This window comes from Ischnura elegans, chromosome 7 (genome assembly GCF_921293095.1).
Source record: "Ischnura elegans chromosome 7, ioIscEleg1.1, whole genome shotgun sequence".
Classification (NCBI taxonomy): Eukaryota; Metazoa; Arthropoda; class Insecta; order Odonata; family Coenagrionidae; genus Ischnura; species Ischnura elegans.
Genome location: NC_060252.1, coordinates 117940318 through 117964843, shown reverse-complemented (window position 1 = coordinate 117964843; position 24526 = coordinate 117940318). Strand labels below are relative to the sequence as shown.

The 24526-nt window shown below is 40.0% G+C and overlaps 2 protein-coding genes across 6 annotated transcripts in view; one reads left to right on the top strand and one right to left on the bottom strand.

Moving 5' to 3' along the window:
* Positions 1-24526, bottom strand: part of LOC124161917 (Golgi reassembly-stacking protein 2-like) — a 100764-nt gene that overhangs the window by 71812 nt on the left and 4426 nt on the right. For all 5 annotated transcript variants that reach the window (XM_046538175.1, XM_046538172.1, XM_046538171.1 and 2 more), the window contains one exon: positions 1928-2131. In XM_046538175.1, the coding sequence (XP_046394131.1) occupies positions 1928-2116 (189 nt within the window). In that variant the 5' untranslated portion in view covers positions 2117-2131. The remainder of the gene's footprint in view (positions 1-1927; positions 2132-24526) is intronic.
* On the top strand, positions 13307-13816 carry LOC124163079. Its single transcript, XM_046539866.1, has one exon. It carries the CDS (start codon positions 13307-13309, stop codon positions 13814-13816), a length of 510 nt encoding a protein of 169 aa, XP_046395822.1.

The following is a 24526-nucleotide window of genomic DNA, read 5'->3' as shown; positions in this document are numbered from 1 at the left end:
ACAAATGTCCTAAAAATCAGTGAAAAAAAAGATAATAGAAGGATTTTTTATTGGGCCACAGATTTTTTTTTGAAGAAGTGCTGAAGAATTCGGAATTTTGACAACAAGAGTTCAACAAAAAAAATTCGTGGAAGTCATTCAAAAATGCATTTGAAGGTTTTCTAGGAAAGAGAATGGCTAAATATCACCACTATCTGGTGGTTAATGTAATTAAATTGCGTTAAAAATGGGCTGCTCTACGTATTCAAAACAAATCACTTCATTGGCTCACACCTGGACTTTTTTCCTACATACCTTGACGCCGTTAGTGCTCAACACGATATGTGTTTCCACCAGAATATTTCACTGATGCACGAACAGCACCATGAAAAGTTCAGAAACATATTATCAGATTAGCGGTGGACACTGAAAAGGGATTCGTCAGAAGCTAAATATGCGAGAAAATTACGAGTGAGTACCCATTTTTCACATTATTTTATTTATTTACTTAAACTCCTTTGAATCCGATTGCCCTAAAAAAAACTCAACGCGATAGAAAACATCTGGGCCCAGTTTCGGAATCAGCCCGAAAAATACCAGAGGATTAGCCAAACATGTGGCTAGAATAGGAAAAATTATTTTTTGGTTGATCAGTGTTATCGATAGAGTTTCAAACATCATGATCTACGGCTATCATTCCAATTTCACACGAGTGTATCTGGCTATTTATTGAGTATTGTCCACAATATGAGTACAGATTTTTATCAATGGAAATTCGACAGTAGCAAGGACAAATTACAACCTCTGCCACTTCCCCTGCTTATTTCCACTCTTTGAATAAACTTGCTTAGAAATAAATGTGTTAAGGCAGATTGAGTCATTATTTTAAAAAAAATTAGTCGCTTAAAAAATTTGGTGGTAATTTTTTTATTGAGTAAACTATTATGTTGATGTTATCAATTGACCTTTCACAAAATAAAAAAAATACAATTGGCTCAGGTTCGAATCCCCCCCATAACTTCAGTGCATCAAATTTGCGTGAAGTAATCCTACTCAGCTACGGAGCCACATAAACATTAAGTGTACACGGTGACTCCAAGTATGAATCTAAAGAGAGGAAACAACCTCACCACGGAGCCCAAATGAAAACTCTCCAGACGGCCAAAACGCGTGCGTGGACGTGAGTTTCCTCGGTGTATTCCATCTGCTTGGGCTATTGCGCCTGTGGTTTGACAGTTTGACTCCCGTCCCGCTATCCCAATCGCCCCTGCGTCCGTCCTCGTCGGCTATTGCTGGCGAACTGTCGAGAGATGCAGGCTACCTCATGTGCCAACCTTCCAAGTTTTTACCGACCCTACCACATCAGTTAAGTGGGGCTCGTGGGTGTCTACATACTTTTGAAAACGATAGTACCTCCTATCAGTGTAGTACATGTAAGATTGGTCTCTGCATAGAGCCATGCTTCCAGCTTTTCCACACAAGGAAGAACTTTGCAATATAGCTATTATTTGATTTTTATTATTGTTCAAACATTGATTATTATAATTTTAAATGTTCACTACTATTATAATTTCAAATATTGGTAATTACTATTTCCAATTAGTGTGTTGTGATTATTTTATAAATAAATTTATGAAAAACAATGATTTTTCAACTTTTTGACAATACAAATATAGGCTTTCTTTTAGCTTCTGCAGTTTCTTTATGCATTATGATATACAAAATATTTCAATATGAATTCAAAAGATAAAAGTATGGTCTTAAAACTAATGCTATTCACTCATGCATATCTTAAAAATTCTTTTTGTAACATCGCTTTGAAAATTGCAAAAAAATAGCCAGCACTGGGGTAAAGACCTGGTGATATTCACCCAGCACCCAAAGTGTTAAAGATTAATAAAATTAAGCATCATTAAGCATCAACTGAAATTGGTTGTTTGATTCTTACCAGCACGTGCCAAACGTTCTCATTGGCTCCCTCGAAAGAGCAGAAGCGTATCGAGATGCCCAACAGCCCCTGTCCCCCCCACCCCTCTCCAGGCCGCATGATGACCTCACGCACACTCTGCGTCTTGCTGCTGTAGACGCACATCTTCGCCTCTGTCCCCACTGCATCACGCAAGGCCTCCTTCAGCATCTCATTGTCCTGGTCCTGCAACAACAGTCACCACACCAGTTATTTTATTAACCCTTTAACTGCGCAAATAATCTGAAATAGGCTACTAAGGGTTCCTGGCGGGCAATAAAAATAGAAAGAGGAGTAAAAGATGTCCGCATGACATCTACTTGTCAAAGGACGAACTTCTGAGCACCTACAAACTCAGAGAGTACAAACTTAGTTTAAATCGTCAATAGACAATGGGAGCAGACTAAGGGTTAAACACTTGAAGGTCCAGAAAAATCATTTTGGTGGGCAACCCCTATTAAAACTTGATGGTTTCAGGCTTAAATTTGTGAAAATCCATTGTAAACAATTAAAAAGGTAATGTACGTTGCCGGGCTCTCTCCTCCTCCTCGTCCGCAGGAGTATCCTTCCTTCATTTCAATGCACACGTCGACTGCCCAGTGTACTGTCGTCTTCCTCCGCCAAACGTTTTTGTTATCGTGCGGAAAATCCATAGAGGAAAAAAATCATCCGCCTTGTCCGGGATTCGAACCCAGATCCCTCGATTTCCGGCCGAGTGCTTTAGCCAGTTAAGCCACCGAGGCGTCATTCTCCTCTGTGGAAATTTGTGGACTGTACCGGACAAGGTGGTATGGACTGCCAAGCATATTATGCGACTAGCAGTCCAGGTCATGCGCATGGCGCCACAGCCGGAGAGCAAAGCCCGAAGATGTCGCCTCAGCAATGACACCTATAATCGTCTTAAATAAACTGTGTGAAAAATGAAAAAGTACCATATACCTTTTTACTTGTTAACCTCTACTCACTTTATCATATTGCCTAGAATTTTTTTTTCTGTAGTCTTCATTTTATCTGACTTATGCTTATTTTTAATAGTACATACTCTGTTAAAATATAATTTAATGTTTTCACGGAGAAATGGAGTTATACCACTTGTCTACCTTGGAAGACCAACACCTGTCAAAATGCGTTTCTATTTTTTTTTTTATAATAATGTCTTTTAGTCCAGAAATTACTACTCTAAATGACAGGTCCAACAGATTCAGGCTTCTACTGGTGGAAGTGGTGGTGCAAGACATCAGCTGGTATTGTACTAGATGATGGCTCTGTGAGCTGAAACGTGTTGTACAGGGTAAAACATTTTTGTGGAAAAGTGCTACAATCTCTTATTTATTTAAATAGAGTGAGTCCTTGTTGTACGTCACCCCGTATAATGTCATTTCGCGATAACGTCACGAAAATTTTGAGATCATCATTCGTTTATCGCACCTTCGCTTCGCGATAACGTCAAGTCTTTTAAATTTCTCATGAGAAAAAAAGGCGAAATAGCAGGCATTGCAGGTTGTTCGTTTCGTGGGCGGTAATACAGTCAGTCTAAACAAAGTGTAAAACTGAGTATATTGTTAATTGCAATTACTGTTTTAGCAAATTTTAGCATCAGAGAAATTTCCACGAAAATGTCCAAAAGAACAATGTTCACAATAATTTTGGTTCCTGAAGTTACTACGACGATGTTTCAGCCATGAAGATGCCCAGGCGATGTCCGCCCACCTCACTTCGCAATTAAAACCATCTTTTCGATTTCCAGTTTGCCCGCCCTCGTTCATTTACACCAATTTGATTTCGCTCCTGACCGGTCTGAAAAGAAATTCTCGTAGTGAACGTAGGGCCTATGGACCGGTGCTCCGGAGCACCATCTGTAGCGTCTGGTAGTGGAAGTAGTATTCATTGGACTGCACACCAGAGCTAAGCCAAAAAGCAAATGCGGGAAGATACAAAAATGGAGGAGGATTTACGTCACTGCTGTTACTGTTGTCGATGAAGACATGAACTCGTATTTATGCCATGGTTTGGCATTCCCATCGTTAAAAATGCCCCACATATGATACGCTAAAATTTTTTCGCATAGGAATTGTGAGGTCTAGGAGCCGATATTCACTTTTTACATTGTTTTTTTTATGGGATATTATACTCCCATTAACATTTCATTTATCGTCACGTTTTTCAGGAACGGTAGTCGACGTGAAACGATGACTCTTTGTACACTAAATGACGCCAAGCCATTTTGATGTTTTAGTTAGCACACACATTTAACACTACTTACTAGATTTTGAATGGAAGTAAGGAGCATGTCAGTCATACCGAGAGGCGTGTGGTAGGCTAGGGCAGGAGAAGCAGGAGCAACGTGACTGCTGTTCATTTAGAATCATTTATTGTTAAATGATTTGTACAAAATTACTCAGTTGCATGGATAAATTAAGATAGAGGTTATATTTGATGAGGTATTCTATAAATTCTAGCACCAACGAAGAAATATTTATCATAATAACTACCCATCAAAATGATGGTTAATATTCGTTCTAAGCAGCCATACGATCCTGGTCCTTCTAGTGTAGAACGGCAACATTCCTATAAGTATTGCTAGTAATGAATACTAATTAAGAAGCAGGTGTTGAGCAATGACTCTAAAACCAAACCTGACATTATTTAAGAAGTCCTTTGTTTACTTATGGCCTTAAATCTACTACATGATATAACAGGGTATTTGAAAATTGAAGAAAAAAAAAGAAAAAATGTAAAGCTGCTACAGAAACGGACATTTTTTACTCCTCAACTTTAGCGGTGACAATATCAAAACTGATTACTTACTGATTACAGTCATGGTAGAGCTTCCACACAAGACAGACGTGGGCTGGTGCTTCGCTCGAGACAGGTAGGTGCCTCAGTGATGTGTTCAGTTGCGTCCAGAGTATAAGTGCATTCAATTACGAGGATAACTTCCTACTCAATTTAGAACCTCGAGTTACTAATATTAAGTGGAAACCACAGTTTAAAATGGCTAATTGCAGTGTATGTAATGTGAGTGTTCTTAAGCGCCAGCTAAGGATTACCTGCAGTGAATGTCAAACCCAGTGTCACGCTACTTGTGTTCACTTGTCCAAAGAGGATATCGAGTATATTAGCGCTGAAAAGCAAAGTTGGCGTTGTCCTACCTGTGCTGCGGAAAAACGTAAGAGCATGTCAGTAGTTCCACTGGCGGATACGGACACTGCTAGTATCTCTCATATTATAAACCTTCTAGAAGAAGCTAAAGAGGACAGGAAACGCATGAAATTGGACTTGAACAGGGCTATTGAGTTTGTGCACAATAGATTAGATGAAAATATTAAAGTGCTCCAAGAAAACTCAACGCAGATTACTGAATATTTAGCGACAATAGACTTGCTTAGGCAAGAAAATGTTGGCTTAAAATCTCGAGTGAGTGAATTAGAAAAGAGGTTAGACGACCAAGAGCAATATTCTCGCGTTAATGACCTTGAAATACATGGCATTCCCCAGTAACCAAATGAAAATACCTTAGAAATCGTGAAAAGTGTCGGGGACACCCTTGGTGTTAAAATAACTGACGATATGGTGAACACATGCCACCGATTGGGAAAGAAGGGACACGAAGGCGGAACGAGAGGTATCATAGTCAAATTCGTCCGTAGGTATACAAAAGAAGAAATTCTTCAAAAGAGGCGAGTGAAAAGGACCTTCTCCACACGGCACCTGGGCTTAACGACCGATACTCCGGTGTACATAAACGAGAGCCTGAGTCCAGGTCGGAGGAGACTCTTCGCTGCTGCGCGTCTTGCGAAGAAAGAAAAGGGATACAAATATTTATGGCTAAGGCATGGGACAATACTCATGAGGAAGAAGGAGAATGATCAAGTAATCACTCTGAAATCCTCTGATGACCTGGAGAAACTGTAAGCATTCTGTGAGTGAGTTATGTACGTCTTCAACCTATCTTTACTAACAAAATGCAGAGTACTGTTAATGATAGTGGATTTAATGGTGGCAGGTTCCTTGTCTTGCACCAAAATATAAGAAGTCTAAGAGCTAATTTTGATAAATTTGTATTTCAACTAATTAATCTCGATATGAAACCCGCTGTAATAGTTTTGACAGAAATTTGGGTCAATGACACTGAAGTATCTATGTATCAAATAACTGGCTATCGGAGTTTTGATGTGTGTAATAATAACTACAGGGCTGGAGGAGTTATTGCATATGTAGCAGATACTTATGAGTTTTTTTCTATTGATCTGGGTGAATTAAAAACTGCTGATATGGTTAAAATATCAGTAGGGATAAATGATTCTTCTTGGATTATTGGTGTATTGGTGTAAGCATTATTGGTGTATATAGACTTAATTTTAACCCTGTTGAACATTTTTTGAGTGAATTGGAGAATGTATTAACCATCTCTCGTGAGAGGAATTTAATTGTAATTGGTGATATTAATTTATGTATATTACAACCCAACGATATTTCCTTTGGATATCGAACCCTTATGGCTAGTCATGGACTGGATGAGCTTATTCGAGTACCAACTAGAATTAGCAAAACGGGTGGTACATGTATAGATCACATTTTTTGCACAAGTAGAGATAACTATAAGTATGAGGGAAGAGCGGACGATTGGGGTTTAACAGACCATCATGCTGTATCATGTTCTTTAAATATTAATGTACCCATTAATATATACGAACGAGTTTATCGAAGCCATTGCCGGATAAACTTTAACCATCTAAATAATAGTTTGCTAAGATGCGACTGGAATGATGTTTATTCACAACAAAATGTCAATGAAGCCTATGAAACATTTATAAATAAATTTAAATGCTGCATTGAAAAAGCTGAATACGTGTCAGACAGTAACAGATCGGGAGGAATGAAGAGGCCATGGATGACTTACGCTTTGTGCGGGAGAATTTCTAGGCGAAATTTTCTGTATAAAAAAATGAGGAAACACCCTGAAAATGAAAAGCTAAATAGGTACTACGTATCGTACACGGAAAGATTAAAATATGATATTAAAAAGTGCAAAGAAAAGTATTACAGGGACCTATTAGATAGTAATGTCAATAATACCGCTGCTCAATGGCGCATTTTAGATTCACTCACGGGAGGAAAGCAAGGAAATAATAATTGTGTAAAAATTAGAACTAGTAATGGTATCATTGTCACTAAGTGCCAGGACATTGTAAACAAATTTAGTTCACATTATAGTAAAGTAATTCAAGCATTGACCCAGAACAATTATTTTGAAAGTAATACGAATAAATACAAAGAAATATTCCCAATCTCCAATTCAATTGACTCACTGGTTTTTGTTCCCACTGATGCGAAAGAAATAAGCAGCATTATTAAGGAATTAAAGTCTAAAAAATCTAAAGGTGTTGATAATATTTCTACACAAGTTATAAAAGAAGTAAATGCAAATATTTCGGAGGTCCTTGCCCATATTGCTAATCTAAGTATGTATACTGGAATATTTCCTAAACAATTAAAAACTGCAATAGTGATACCAATTTTTATAAAAGGTGATAAAATGAACGTAAATAATTACAGACCAATATCCCTATTATCTGTATTTGCTAAAATAATAGAAAAAGTTGTTAAAGTCAGACTTCTTAAATTTCTAAATCAGCATAGTTTTTTCAATAAAAACCAATTTGGATTTATGAGTGGTAAGAGTACAGAGGATGCATTATTAAAATTCTGTTCAGAGCTGAACGACGGACTGAATAAGAACTGTAGAGTTGCTGGCTTATTTGTAGACATTACCAAAGCCTTCGACAGCATTAATCATAACATGCTAATGAATCGATTATGGGAAGTGGGTATACGTGGAACCGCATATGATTGGTTTCAAAGTTATCTTTGTGATCGAGATCAATGTGTGCGTCTCAAGAATTGCTACAGTGAAAAGATTCGACTCACCTGTGGTGTGCCACAGGGTTCTGTGTTGGGACCCATACTGTTTTTAATATATGTAAACAATTTATGTGCTGGCAGGTTTAAAGGTCAATTAACGTCATTCGCAGATGACACTGCACTAAGTTACTCTGTTAATAGTGTTGATGATCTATATGAACACATACAAAGTGATCTATTAACACTCAATATGTGGTTTTCGGCTAACTATATGTTGTTAAGTGAAAAAACGAAATGTATAATGTTCAGCATGAGTAAATCTACCTCAAGCAAAAGTAAACTATACTATCAATGTGCAAATTGTATAAAAGATAATGTTACTTCCTGTGATAAATGTATTTTGATTGAACAGGTTAGTCACATAAAATATTTAGGTATATATTTTGGCCAAAATTGTAAATGGAAGTCTCACATAAATAAATTAAAATCAGAAATGATTTCTATTGTAAGAAAATTCTACTTCCTCAGATACATATGCCCTGAATCAGTGTTAAAAATGGTATATTATGCTCTCGTTAATTCAAGATTGCAATACGGAATAGCCTGCTGGGGTGGAGCATATTTTATCAACATTAAACCATTGATAGTGGCGCAAAAAAGGGTTATCAGGGTTATAACACGATCGTATAGGAAAAGCCACTCATTTCCTCTATTCAAAAAATTAGATGTCCTCCCACTAAGGCATTTATTCATTTATAAAGTCCTTAGAATATTCTATAACCATAGTGGTGAAAAGGCCCGACCACAAAACTATGACATTAGAGCTTGGAGAAACTTCCATATACCTAGGCCGACGACTGAAATGGATCGGCAGTCATACAATTACTTAGGGCCTAAATTGTTTAGCCTGTTGCCGAGTAATGTAGCAAACTCGGAAAAAAGATAGGGATTTGCATCCACCGTAAAAAAATGGCTTATGAAGTGTGAGGAAGTAGAGTTTCTACTAAGAAAGGTGGGTTAAAAAGTTTACAATAAAAGGTATGTTGTATATTCTATGTATGTAATTATGCGTTTATATTAGGGATGGGTCGAATAGTAGATTTCTCGAATTCGAATATCGAATTCGACTATCGAATTCGAATATCTAATCATTGCTCGAATATTCGAATACCTCGAATTTCGAATACCTCGAATACTAAACGATGAATGTGAAAATGTTTGACTAGGTCGCCTATGCAGCAGGAAACCCAAGATTTTGGCGAGTAATTGTGATTGCCTTCAAAGGATTCAATCAGGACAATTGCTGATTAATGGAATATTTTAATTTTATGTAAACAATAGGGTAGTTTCCTTCACTAAAGAAAACGAAGCGCAATGATTGTGATTCGTTACCCACCATTGGTGTATTCATAATATACAAATTATTTGGTTCTAGAAATACCGGTTTAGACCAAAGGCAATGGTCAATTTTATCCTCATTTGAAAAAGGCCAGATTGGCGCCCATGCGATGCCACTCCACGTGACATCACAGGGACCTAGTTTCTACACCAGAGGATAGGAGTTTTACATCGTCTGAGGTTACCAATGCATGCATGAGGCACAGAGCTCAGGGAAACATGTCCTAATAATCACTTATTAAAACTGGCTAAGGTCGGAAAGTTTTCTTCGTTTGATAAGGTATTAATAATCCTTATTTAAGCCAAGCGCTACCAGCTAGCATGGTACTCGGCTACCTGTTAGCATTCTGCGTCGTAATAGCGCTCAGAGCCTCGCCCCAAGGTCACCTCACTTGCGGCAGCGGGAACCAGAACAACGTCACGCGGAGTTTTTACCGGCAGTCATACTTACCTGTCGCGTTTTCGCGTGCTTGAAAATTTTCACTTTTAATTGAATCGCGAAAAATAGATATCGATTTATAAAACTAAAAGCATGAAATAGGTACTCCAGGAGTATTAATATTTCGATTTAGGCAATACAAAAATAATAGGATACCACCCTATTTGAGCATTACGCCAAAGCGCTAAGCCTCCGTCGTATTTCTTCATCTATCCGGTATTTATTTTCCTGCATAAAATGCTTAAATTAAGTCAGAAATATGTCGTGTTTGGTCTTATTTTTTAAATTACGCGCACATTACTAATATTTCAATCCAATAAAAGTGTAATATCAATTGCCGAAAGTCATTGTTAGAAAACGTTTGGGCTAGTAGATGACTCATGCAGCGGTTGACCTCCAGAAATGGGGAACTTCGAAGCAGGTAAGCAGAAAAGGCCAGTGGGCGAGTAGAGGGGGGGGGGCGTGAGACACGTTTTTATTGTTCTCGTGTAACTTGATATATTTTTCGAAGCTAAGGTCTTCGTAATACGATCCCTGCGCGAGCTGGGATCTTTTGTTTGATTTCGGAGAAGAGGAAATCGTCAGAGTGGGTTAGGCGAATGCTGAATGGAGGGGGATAGCAGATCGTGGGAAATGCGCCAATGTCACTATCCCACGACACTGAGTTCCTCCCTATGGTAGATTCATCTCCTGGGGAAGATTCAAAATAAGTGCCTGTCGTTACTAGACACAAAGGACACATGGCAAACACCTCGTCTCATTTTATCAAAAGATGGATGCAGGAAAATGGTCAGTGGGGAGAAAGAAGGAAAGGTGAAAAGTGATTCAATTATTTTCCGGTGACTTGATATTTTTTTTCGAAGCTGAGGTCTTCATAATACGATCCCTGCACGAGCCGGGACCTTTTGTTTGATTTCGGGGAAGAGGAAATCCACGGAGGGGGTGGGGCGAACGCTGAATGGAGGGGGATAGCGGATCGTGGGAAATGTGCCAATGTTGCTATCCCACGGAACTGAGGTTCTCCTGATGGGGGACACCTAGGATTTTCGGATTTTTTTCACCCGATCAATTTCGGTTCCCCTCGTCGAACTCTTTTCACCGTTCTCACCCGCGAATTTGATGTAGTTCGTCAGCTTGCCTAAAACGGTGCTGGATGCACTAAACGACTAGAGTTCTCCTCATTTTTCCGAGTCAACTTCCAACGACGTGTGAGCGACAGTGAATGACGCGAAATTCAAAGTATTCAAGGTATTCGAGACGGTACCTTTGACATAAGTATTCGAGATCTCGAATATCGAATACTTTTTAGTATTCGAGTATTCGCGGATACTATTCGCACATCTCTAGTTTATATAAGAAAAATAGTTATCCTTGTCCAAATACTTGAAATACGTTTTGTAATAATGAATGCAATCGGCAATAGAACAAATAACTGAATACAAAGAAATTTTACTTCTCATGTGTGCTAGCACCAGACCTATGCATAAAGTTTAAGATGGTAGCCCCAAAACTACTCAAAGGGGTACCTATATATTCCAAAATTATTTAAGTATGTTCTAAAATGTAATATTTGATTGTAAATGGAATAAATTATATATTATATATTATTATTATTATTATATTATTATTATTACTTAGCAAAGTATTTGGGGGTCAACATATGATTTTAACGCCACGTGCACAGTAGGGTGATCCTCATTTTTGAAGTTTTCGAATTTCTTTTGGATAACCCCCAATTTTGTTCCTCTTGGTGAGAAAATAAGTCATGAAAATTATTTTTGCAATCAGATACGGGGATAACATGCCATATCGCACTTAAAGTTTTGAAATTTTGGTATTTTTGGATGTTTTCCGAACGTAAGTGAAGATGATGCCACTCTCGGATTATTCTATCACCTTTTTGTCTTCCACATCGACTCATTAGACATTTGCAGAGTACCATCTCAAATTTCTTCCATTTCTGCCGTTTGGTTCCCGAGATATCGCACCGAGAGTGAGCATGCGCCACTACAGTCAGACACTTTGGGTGGCACGCGGGTTGCATACTCTCAATTTTGTTGATCATTCTCACTCGTTGTAAGAGCATAAAACTCATTGGATACACTTAAAATATAATCTTTAATGTTATTTTTATCACTGTTTATTACCAAAACGGGCTTAGTAGCAGTTGTTTATTCTCAATATCTAAATCTTACATTTAAGTGCGTCTGTCTAAATTCAGATAATCATTCCTGAGAGCTAACCCCCTGAATGGTATGTGAAGGTGTTTCTCCTCGCATGTATTTCTTTACCATTGTTCAAGCTCTGGGTTACAACTTATGAGGTTTTATTTCTTTGCACCAGGAAAAGGTGGGGTTAGTTGAGAGTCAATGGAAGGTGGGTCGGGGAGGAGAGGCCTTGGGTTTGTGGGATTTCCCCCTTTTGATGGATTTTCGACCATCAGAGAAAGAATAAGGTGAGGAACAGAGGGGACAATGAGGGTAGGATTACAGGAGGAGAAAGAAGGTTTGGCGAGAGAACAGGGTACAGTAGTAAATGGTCTGGGTAAATAGCATGGGTCCAGGCGTTGAGGATTTGGGCATAGGATAATGAATTCCCGGAAATGAATCCCCCTTTCTAACGAATTCTTTCCAACCCCATAAAGGAACTTTTACAGTGATATTTCCCAGTGACCATCCAACTGTGTGCATTGACATTTTCCTGGGATTTGTCCCAATCAGTGCCACTAGAGAGAAAATTCCCCGGTGATTCGTGTGCCCATTGTACCAATGCGATTCCGCAAGGAGTTTTCTTTACCGCCATTAGAGGAGAAATCTCGAGACGCGTGCCTGTTTGTTGTGCGTCTTTACGAGGAGGCCTGGATTACTGCACCAAATGCAGAAGAGGCTCCTATGCGAGAATTATTATTTTTTCAAAACTCTTCATCCTGAAGCAAAAATTGTAGAGAGAGTGAAAGGCTTTAAACAGAGACTCATAAGAGAAGCAATAGAAATATCTAAAGAGGAGAAAAACAACTTCAACAGAGACACAGGCCTTAAAATCAGCCGTACATGGCAACCCGTAATCGGCAAAAATAATCGACAACCTACTCCTCCAACCTCTCACTCCCCTCCCCCCACCACCTGACACGTATACCTATATATATATCAATTTTAAATCCCACCTCTTCAGATTCCCTTGAGAAAGCGACCAGCATCGGTCCGGAAACGTTGGGGCCACCCAAAATCTGACGCGGCGACATAGCCCAAAAGTTTTAATTCAACATGACGAGCACCCGCGAAAGTTTTAACAAAGAATTACGACGCCTCTATGGGGAGGAATTGCAACATCGATCGAAGAAATTCGACAAACTCCGAGCCAAGAAGTCATCGCTTCTGTGCCAACTATCATTTCTACTACGTTGCCGAGACCAGCAGATTCTGCCAAATTTCCTGAGACTACGTCATCATCTTCGCTCTCAATGCACACCCCGGATTCTTCACAACGCCAGTAAACAATTACTACGAGCAACGATTCAAGAGACCCGCCGTGAACTGGACAACGTCGGCAAGGAACTTTTCAACATTCACATCATTCTCGCCAATGCCATGAAGAAGGAAGATTTCGAGAGGCTCGACAGGATGATGGCATCACACATGATCGCGGTAGCAGAGACTATGATGGAGAAGCAGAAGAGGAAATTTACAAGATTGGAAATTTCGCAGAAACGCTACAATCCACAATGCGAGGTAAAGGTCATCGTCAACCTCTCAAAACTTCCCCTGGACCCTGCCGCCCAGTCGATCCTTCAAAAAGGATTCAATTACGCACTGACGCCAAAGAAAATTCCAGTAGAAGAAATCATCAGTGGAGTAGAGAGCGCCATTGGCCACTTGCCCCCCAGCGCGGCTGAAATAGTTCGACAGGACGCCTGCCGAATCCTCAGAATGAAAAGCAAAACCCAGAAGCATAATACCACCATGGCGGAGAGAGAAGCCCTTAGAAAATTGAAAGAAAATGAGAGCATCGTGATTTTATCAGCTGACAAAGGCAACGCGACGGTCGTCCTAGAGAAAGAAGACTACGACAAGAAGATGGAAGATTTACTCGCGGAAGGACCTTATCAAAAGATCGACAGACACCCAACCGCCCGATACAATGGGATAGTGAAAGAAATAATCAAGACGTAAATACCAGATCCCGCCGATAGAAGAATATTCAACCCACAGGATCCAAAAACTCCGTGTATCTACGGCCTGCCAGAAATTCATAAGGAAGGAGTGCCCCTTAGACCCATAGTCTGCGCCATTGACTCACCAGCATATAAACTAGCGAAATACCTGGCACCGATCTTACAGCCCGCAGTAGAAGACGCTAAATCTTTCGTGAAAAACTCACAACATTTTCTTCTGATCATTAGTGGCATCAAGGTCAAAGAAGAAGACATCCTAGTCAGCTTTGACGTAACATCGCTCTTCACAAATATTCCTTGTGACGAGGCGGTAAATATCATAAAAGACAGGTTCGGAGAAAACATCGTCAAGATGACAGAGATTTGCCTCAAGAGCACTTTCTTCCAGTGGAGGAATAATTTTTATCAACAGACGTCTGGAGCAGCGATGGGTTCTCCTCTCTCCCCAGCAATTGCAAATATATTCATAGAGCATATAGAAGATACAGCCATTCAGAACGCCCCCTACAAGCCGAAGATTTTGGTCAGATATATCGACGACACTTTTATCATTTGGACGCACGGCAAAGAAAAGCTTCAGGAATTTTTTACTTATTTGAATGGGATCAACAGCAACATAAAGTTTACAATGGAGGTGGAGGAAGGCGGAAAACTTCCATTCTTAGATGTCCTCGTGGAAAAGAAGGACGGAACATTGGGGCATGCAGTGTATCGAAAACCTACAGCAACAAATCGGTACCTGCACGCATTATCTCACCATCATCCAGCACAAATAAATGGAGTAGTCAACACGTTAATTCACCGCTCCTACAAAATAAGCGACCAGAACAATTTTGCCGAAGAGAGGAAGAAGCTAGAGGCCATTCTACGGGTAAATGGATTCGACGGCAGAGTTATCTCTCGAACATTTAATAAAGTTATCAGAAAGAACAACGAGATCAAAATCAACACCACAGAAGCAGCGAACTCCTCTGTAAATGACCTCAGCAACCAGAAGAAAGCCTTCCTGCCATACATTAAGGGGACGACTGACAATAGGAAATATCCTACGCAAATTCCAGATAAGGACAATATTCTCGCCTCACGTACAGATAAAACATCTATTGAAAACCGTCAAGGATAGAACTCCACTACAAGTTGAAGGGGTATACCTAATTCCTTGCCAGACCTGTGGGAAGAACTACATCGGCAAAACAGGCAGATTGGTTAAAACACGTCTAGAGGAGCACGAGAGAGCAATTCGACTGGGGCAGTCAACGAAGTCCGCGGCAGCCGAACACGCAGAGCTGGGCCACACAATCGACCTTAAGGAAGCAAAAATTGTTGCGAGAGTGAAAGGCTTTAAACAGAGACTTGTAAGAGAAGTAATAGAAATATCTAAAGAGGAGAAAAACAACTTCAACAGAGACACAAGCCTTAAAATCAGCTGTACTTGGCAACCCGTAATTGGCAAAAATAATAGACAACCTACTCCTCCAACCTCTCACTCCCCTCCCCCCACCACCTGACACGTATACCTATATATATCAATTTTAAATCCCACCTCTTCAGATTCCCTTAAGAAAGCGACCAGCATTGGTCGGGAAACGTTGGGGCCACCCAAAATCTGACGCGGCGACATAGCCCAAAAGTTTTAATTCAACATGACGAGCACCCGCGAAAGTTTTAACGAAGAATTACGATCATACTTTGTTTAAATGAATTAGCTTAACAGATAATAGGGTGGTTTCCCATTTTTTTTATTGCCAAATCGAAAGATTATTACTCCTGGAGTACGTATTTCACACTCTTAGATTTTTAAATGACGATATCTATTTTTCGTGATCAAATGAAAAGTGAAAATTTTCAACCGCGCGAAAACACGACGGGTAAGTATGAATGCCGGGAAAAAGTCTGTGTGACGTCATTCTGGTTCCCACTGCCGCAACTGAGGTGACCTTGGGGCGAGGCTCTGAACGCTGATACTACGCAAGATGCAAGCAGGTAGGTGAGTACCACGCTAGCTGATAGTGCTTGGCTTAAATACGTATTATTAATATCCTATCAGACGGAGGAAACTCTCCGACCTTAGGCAGTTTTAATGGGTGATTATTAAGACATGTTTCCCTGAGCTCTGTGCCTCATGCATGCATTGGTAACCTCAGACGATGTAAAAGTCCTATGCACTCGTAGAGAAACTAGGTCCCTGTGACGTCACGTGGAGTGGAGTCACGTCGAAATTTGTCAAAAGTGCAATTTTTGAACATTTATAGAAAAAAAAGTTGTCAAGTGAAAATCGTTTTGATAACAGTTTTGAAAACTATAGCAGCATGTTTATAGCCTCTAAAATTTTTACTAGCTTCACTCGTTTGGTTTAGGTTTAACAGGGGCACAAATATGGTAGTTTTGAATAATTTGACCGGTGCGCAGAATTTTTGTGTGCGCCTCATTGACTTCAAGCACTCATATCTTGGAAAATACTTGCAATGGGTCTTTAATATTTTGCATTTTTCTTAACTAAGGTTGAAACTAACAACAGGGAAAAAATTATCAAAATCTGAGATGGTGAGCGTGGGAACCCCCAAAAATTGGTTGAGTTGACATGGAATGACCCTTATGATAAATGACAAAAATGGTTGTCAAAAGCTCTTTTGATGACGAATACAATGTTAAATACACCAAAGGATGAAGTTCGCCATGAAAAAATATTTGACTTAGCCGGGATTCGAACCCGGATCTCCCGATTGCCGGTCAGGCGTGCTACCAGTTACACCACCAAGCCATCTTCTCAGAGCGAACTTCGGGATGGGTTTTGCCGAACAAGATGTTGACGTCACAAGTCCACACTGTGGCACATGTGGCGAGGGTCGTGCTTACTAAGCCACTGTCGGGGAGAAAAACCCTTATTTGCCGCTGGTCTGCGGCGACGAATTTCAAAGCACTGAAGGAACAAGTGACTTTGTACGCAGTCACGCGCACGGGTGCAAAGTTAAATACACCAAAGGATGAAGTTCGCCATGAAAAAATATTTGACTTAGCCGGGATTCGAACCCGGATCTCCCGATTGCCGGTCAGGCGTGCTACCAGTTACACCACCAAGCCATCTTCTCAGAGCGAACTTCGGGATGGGTTTTACCGAACAAGATGTTGACGTCACAAGTCCACACTGTGGCACATGTGGCGAGGGTCGTGCTTACTAAGCCACTGTCGGGGAGAAAAACCCTTATTTGCCGCTGGTCTGCGGCGACGAATTTCAAAGCACTGAAGGAACAAGTGACTTTGTACGCAGTCACGCGCACGGGTGCAAAGTTAAATACACCAAAGGATGAAGTTCGCCATGAAAAAATATTTGACTTAGCCGGGATTCGAACCCGGATCTCCCGATTGCCGGTCAGGCGTGCTACCAGTTACACCACCAAGCCATCTTCTCAGAGCGAACTTCGGGATGGGTTTTACCGAACAAGATGTTGACGTCACAAGTCCACACTGTGGCACATGTGGCGAGGGTCGTGCTTACTAAGCCACTGTCGGGGAGAAAAACCCTTATTTGCCGCTGGTCTGCGGCGACGAATTTCAAAGCACTGAAGGAACAAGTGACTTTGTACGCAGTCACGCGCACGGGTGCAAAGTTAAATACACCAAAGGATGAAGTTCGCCATGAAAAAATATTTGACTTAGCCGGGATTCGAACCCGGATCTCCCGATTGCCGGTCAGGCGTGCTACCAGTTACACCACCAAGCCATCTTCTCAGAGCGAACTTCGGGATGGGTTTTGCCGAACAAGATGTTGACGTCACAAGTCCACACTGTGGCACATGTGGCGAGGGTCGTGCTTACTAAGCCACTGTCGGGGAGAAAAACCCTTATTTGCCGCTGGTCTGCGGCGACGAATTTCAAAGCACTGAAGGAACAAGTGACTTTGTACGCAGTCACGCGCACGGGTGCAAAGTTAAATACACCAAAGGATGAAGTTCGCCATGAAAAAATATTTGACTTAGCCGGGATTCGAACCCGGATCTCCCGATTGCCGGTCAGGCGTGCTACCAGTTACACCACCAAGCCATCTTCTCAGAGCGAACTTCGGGATGGGTTTTACCGAACAAGATGTTGACGTCACAAGTCCACACTGTGGCACATGTGGCGAGGGTCGTGCTTACTAAGCCACTGTCGGGGAGAAAAACCCTTATTTGCCGCTGGTCTGCGGCGACGAATTTCAAAGCACTGAAGGAACAAGTGACTTTGTACGCAGTCACGCGCACGGGTGCAAAGTTAAATACACCAAAGGATGAAGTTCGCCATGAAAAAATATTGACCGGCAATCGGGAGATCCGGGTTCGAATCCCGGCTAAGTCAAATATTTTTTCATGGCGAACTTCATCCTTTGGTGTATTTAACTTTGCACCCGTGCGCGTGACTGCGTACAAAGTCACTTGTTCCTTCAGTGCTTTGAAATTCGTCGCCGCAGACCAGCGGCAAATAAGGGTTTTTCTCCCCGACAGTGGCTTAGTAAGCACGACCCTCGCCACATGTGCCACAGTGTGGACTTGTGACGTCAACATCTTGTTCGGTAAAACCCATCCCGAAGTTCGCTCTGAGAAGATGGCTTGGTGGTGTAACTGGTAGCACGCCTGACCGGCAATCGGGAGATCCGGGTTCGAATCCCGGCTAAGTCAAATATTTTTTCATGGCGAACTTCATCTTTTGGTGTATTTAACTTTGCACCCGTGCGCGTGACTGCGTACAAAGTCACTTGTTCCTTCAGTGCTACGAATACAATGGTTTTTGAATTATTCTGATATCTTTTCAAATAGCTTCAAAATAATCTTTATGCAAAACACGTTTTTCATCAAAATTTGCCAAACCGCTCTTTCAAAATGGCTGCCAAAAAAAGTATGGCTTGTGAATTTTTTTCACGTTTTTTTTTGTGATTTTCTACTTGTAGGGAACCAATGAGAAAAAAAATCAGGACAATTAAAAATGTCGAACAACAAATTTTATTTATATTGGGTGATTTGAAGTGGAATGGCCCTAACATGATTAATAACAGAATACCCACTCTAACTAAATTATAAAATTCGCGGTTTTTTCCACCTTTTCATGGTCTAAAAGCCACGGAAAACGGTACACGGAATTGCACAATCTGACGTGCGTGCAAAGGCGCAATCAAAATTACGTCGTGTAAAGCGGTGAATTGCTAGAACACATGCGAGAATGCGTGGATGCAAGACGGCAAAATAGCCCGTTCTAATTTTGTTCATGCATTCGCGCAATTCCACGCTATTTTAGAAATTAACGCAGCTCTAACCTGCGCAATTCCATGCCCCATGTAAAACGGCCTTAAATGTCGTCAAATTCATGTCGGTAGATAAACCATTTTAGGAAGAAACATTGATCACATAAAAATCACAGGCCACACGTTAACTAACAACATAGCAATCGCGATAAATGCTGGGAATGCAAATGCAGCAATGAAAGTGCTCGTATGACGTCGCCTATCGTTAGCATAATTCAGGTCTGGCTAAAGATCGCGAGTGAGGAAATGGAGGGTGGTGGGGAAGTGGAGAGGTGTCTGTTTCTCACCAGGGTTAATGATCACATTGGCTAAAGGTCTTTCAATCACAGCCTTAAGGCCTGTGTGTCGTCATGGCACACAGACCAATATTCGCACTTCGAATATACGTGTGCAGATAAATGCGTGGACAGTGCCTGCGAGTTACAGACCTTGAAATATGATCCATAAATCGATTTTTCTTATTATCCGTCAATCATAGTTCTACAATCAAGTTTGAGAGGTTTTCAAGGCTTCATGACAAATTTCACGGCTTTTTCCAGGTTTTTTCACGGTAGACGAAATTCACGGCTCATTCACGGGTTTAAGGTTCTCACAGTTGGGTGGGAACCCTCACTGAGCAATGCGTGGAAACCATCCCCGAGGAGAATCTGGGGTGAGAGCATAGTTTTATCGAATCGTCAATTTTCGTCGGATCTTCACCAAAATTATTACGTATACATCACTTACTTCACCTTTTAAACAATCCTAGGGGTGAGAAAAAGCACTTTGAGTACAAATAAAAATTTACTAGTTCATTACTTATCTTGGCGTCGGATGGGTAACTTATACGTCTCAGGAGCCATCATAGACGAGAAAAGACGATCGAAAACTAAACTGTGGCCAAGGTGAACAATTTATTTCGTATCAATTCAGGTGACAGGAGGAATTTGATATCACTTCAAGGGACGAATTAATGTTTTTAATACGAAAACCATTCCCCGACCCACTCTGGCATAATCTGACCCGCCCACATAATTTCGCTAATGCCGTCATAAGCCCATCTGTCGGAGTCAGTCGACACACAAATAAGAATAAAAAATGAGGGCATACTCAGTGCTAAAACTTATACTGCAGGGTCATTCCACGTCAAATCACCCAGAAATTTTCAAAATGACACCCACCGACTCGGATTTTGATGAAATTTTTGTCACTAGCTACTATCACCTATCTAATGACCCATGTAAAATATTTCTTCTCTCACTCTCATAGTTTGCAAGATATGAGGAGTCAAAGTTTGAGATGTTTGCTCAGAAGTGGCGCTAGTGGGAGTCAAATTCCAGAGTGCAGGGCACAGGGTAAAAATTCATAACTCAGAAACCACATAACATATTTGAATGAAATTTTGACCCCTTGTCTATCCAAGTACATAGCTTCCATAGTAATGTCTTTTATTCCCCTTGCATTGTTATGTTGGCCAAAATGATGTCAACAGTTGTTAATTAACCGATTTTTTAGCTCAAAAACATTACTTCATATTTTCAGAATTATCACCAAAAGGCAGAGCAGTTAACTCATCCAATTTTTTTTTAAATTGAAGGTTAATATGTGCTCCAATATACTGTGAAATAAAAATGGTGGTGTTTTGACTGCCACTATAAGTATTTCAGGTTTTACTTTTTTTCTGCCCCTGTGAGAGGGATTTTGGACACGTACTGTAAGATAATAAGTATAAGTGTATCCATACCTTCATGAGGATATATTTGAAATATTGGTCAGTAAATCTAAGACCAAACATGTAGTCTAGTGAATGTGGCTCTTGTTCATACAATTTTTTTTAATAGCAATACTTGGCTTGTGGCAGCTGAGGGTAAAAAAATCCAAATGGCTCAGAAATGTGAAATGATGCTTTTTTCCTGGAATTTACCCATTTTTCAAGTGTTTAGTTTATGGAAAAATTGGTATTAAAATACATTAGACTCTTACTGTGCATTAGAGGATAAATGGAAATACTAATTTAAATAAAATTATTTAAATAATACACTTCAATGTGTTTAAGGCATCTCCCGAACATCTCTGGAGGCTCTCTCGGGCAACTAAATGCTTTACAATACCACCAATTCCATCACATGGGGATATTCCATTGCTTGTAGCAAAGAATGTCCATGATGCCATTAAGGAGAAATCCTGGTAATGCTTGCAAAGATTGAGAAATATTTTGCAGTTCTTGTACCGTCCTGCACAACCATCACTAAAGTAACTCAATTTTTTGACTAAAGTAAAATTTTCCTTAACAAAGCAAAATATTATTCTTTGGGTTTCATAAACAAAAGCTACATAATGCTCCAAATCATCTGACAAGATGCATAAACTGGAAATAATAAGCTGTTTAGTCAGGTGATCTAGAGTATAAATCACAACAGGGTGTACCGTACAACTATCACTTGTCCAGTGATTCCCTTGTGCCTCATCCTGGATAACATATGAGTAGCTCTCACTGAAGTCAAAGAGAACAGCTGCTTCATGGGGTCCAAGATTTTCTTTCATTTTCTTAAGGTAGTTTGCCTGTACCTTCGTAATAAATGAATGGGGCACCAGTTTTTCCACTCTTTGAATTTAAATTGATAGGTACTCATCAAATGTCACCGTGAAGTTCACCAGTTAATATCTGTCACTGGAAACCCACTGACTGTATGAAACTTCATCTCCGGGGTCACATTCTTCAAACTTTTTCAGCACTAAGCTTTTCAATTTTTCACGTGAAGGACACTGAGAGCAATGTCGCAGTATACAGTCCCTATTATTTCTAGAGCACACGAAATAACCAATTAGGTCCTGGCTTGTTTCCTCTATATTACAGGCACTAAGCAGTAGGTTGACATTTTAATGAATTGTGCAAAAACACACTGAATGCGTTCCATGACATCCTGCTACCACAAACCATTTTGGACCAAGGTTGCAGAATTTAGAAAAGCCAATTTTAATTCTGGGGAAGTCAAATTTAAACGTGGAATACAATTCCTTCAAGTTAGCAAGTAATAATCTCTTCTGAACATGTACATTTTTGGAGATACTTATGGAATCTTTCTTTCCAGGCATCATTCTTGAGTACTCATCACTTTCATAGAAAGTCCTAACTAATTGTAATGTTTTATTTTTGCCTTCCCTTTTCTCAATTCAGGTGCAGCTAATTTTCCATTGTCTCTGAAAAGTTCTCTTGCTTGGCGGGCAGTGTACTCACTCACATGAAACTCTTCCATTACTTTCTTCCTGCTCCATAAAGTTGGTACCAATGATAACAGATGTACCTTTCCTTGATGAGTGCTTGATGTGTCAACTTTTTGTTTGATTAACCCATCAGCGTCCAAAGTTTTTTTTAAATTCACGCATATTTCACTTTTAAAAAATATGATACTTATGAACTTCACACAAAGAACACAATTCAAACTGACTGAATAATGGAGGAAACCTTCTACTAAATATGTGCACTGAAAGGTATGCTAAAATTCACATATTAAATACATTGCCGGAGCATTGGCTCAGCACTGCACTGGGTGCCCTATGGCACCCGTGGGCGTTGACGGGTTAAGTCTATGAGCACATCTATATCATGAACTTTCTGAAGTAGTTCTTTTGGCAGTTTTGGCTCATCCTTTTCTGGAGATAATTCTTTATCAAGAAGTCTTTTAACTTTCCTTTTAAAATTACTGCATGCTGACTCTACTTTCCTTTTAGCGTAGGTTGACCTTCTGTGAGATGATATGCCATGAAATTTTAAAGGTGACTCCTCTATATCTTGCAGCGTTCTGTTAAGTAGCTTAGTTGATTTTTCTTGGGATACTGTTGTTTCAAAATTCAAAATACTATCATTGCTGTCACTATCTACTGCTTCAACATCAGAAAGCTCATTTCCAAACCTGGAGTGTTTCTGTACTTCCTCCCTACATGGCTGGCATACTTTCATTCCTGGCACTAATTTCCGAAGAGTTGGGATTTTACAGGCCTTTTCTGCAAATTCAAGACTTACATTTCTCAGTGATTTTGATATTTTCTTCTTGTGGCTCTTAAAAGGATCAAGACAATATATTTGGTAGGTTTCATACTTTTTCAAATAGTATATTCTGTGATGTTCGCAGACATTGGATAGGACTTCCCCAGGTACACCACTTCTGAGAGATAACAGCTGTTTTTCAAGCATACTCATGATCTCAATTTTGTTCAGTTGCACCACTGGTGTGTAGCTTTTTTTGAGGCAATCAGATGCAGTTACTTTTCCAATGCTGCACAGTTCAACAATTTGCTCATTTTGAAGCATAGTGGAGACACTAACCTTTTTTAATGTCGAAGTTCACAATGAGCAGCTTTGCCTAACTCATAGCACACACAATTAATGTACAGGTAAAAATACACTGATCGTATACACAGAATAAACTTGGACACCCAGGGAGCATCTTTACACAAGAAGACTTGGCAGAAGACTAAAAGTGGTACCCTAGAATCTATTTTGATTTATCATGCCCTCACTGTGATACATTGTAACACTTTATTCTTCCTAGAGGTTGCACTTAATTCTCTTATTCCTTGGGGAGATGTAATAACACTGAAAAGTGAGGCTGAATAGGTGGGATTGTATTACCTTCTCAAGTTTGTCATGTAATACAATCATATGTGAGGCAGGGGAGAAAACAATGTGGCACATAATGTCAGCATTATCTCTCCCAGTGAAATAGAAATTTAATACTCCAGTTGCCATCAAGGAATGTGGATATTGGTGACAACCTGCTACATATCTATAAGTAATACCATTTGCTCTGCCAGCTCTTCCATCACTAAGGGTTTGGAAGACCATACTTCTTCTGTGAAAGTGAGGCTAAATTTGTACAACTCCAGTTCAGCGGGACTCATTTAATCACTTTTTCACAGATCTTAACAAACTTATACATTGCATGTGCTTATGATGACCACTGGTTTTTTGGATGAGTGCTTTCTAAACACGAGGAAGAACAAGATGTAAAAGTGAAATTTATGCACCCATATCGAAAATCCCCATGTGATGGAATTGGTGGTACTGTAAAGCATTTAGTTGCCCGAGAGAGCCTCCAGAGATGTTCGGGAGATGCCTTAAACACATTGAAGTGTATTATTTAAATAATTTTATTTAAATTAGTATTTCCATTTATCCTCTAATGCACAGTAAGAGTCTAATGTATTTTAATACCAATTTTTCCATAAACTAAACACTTGAAAAATGGGTAAATTCCAGGAAAAAAGCATCATTTCACATTTCTGAGCCATTTGGATTTTTTTACCCTCAGCTGCCACAAGCCAAGTATTGCTATTAAAAAAAATTGTATGAACAAGAGCCACATTCACTAGACTACATGTTTGGTCTTAGATTTACTGACCAATATTTCAAATATATCCTCATGAAGGTATGGATACACTTATACTTATTATCTT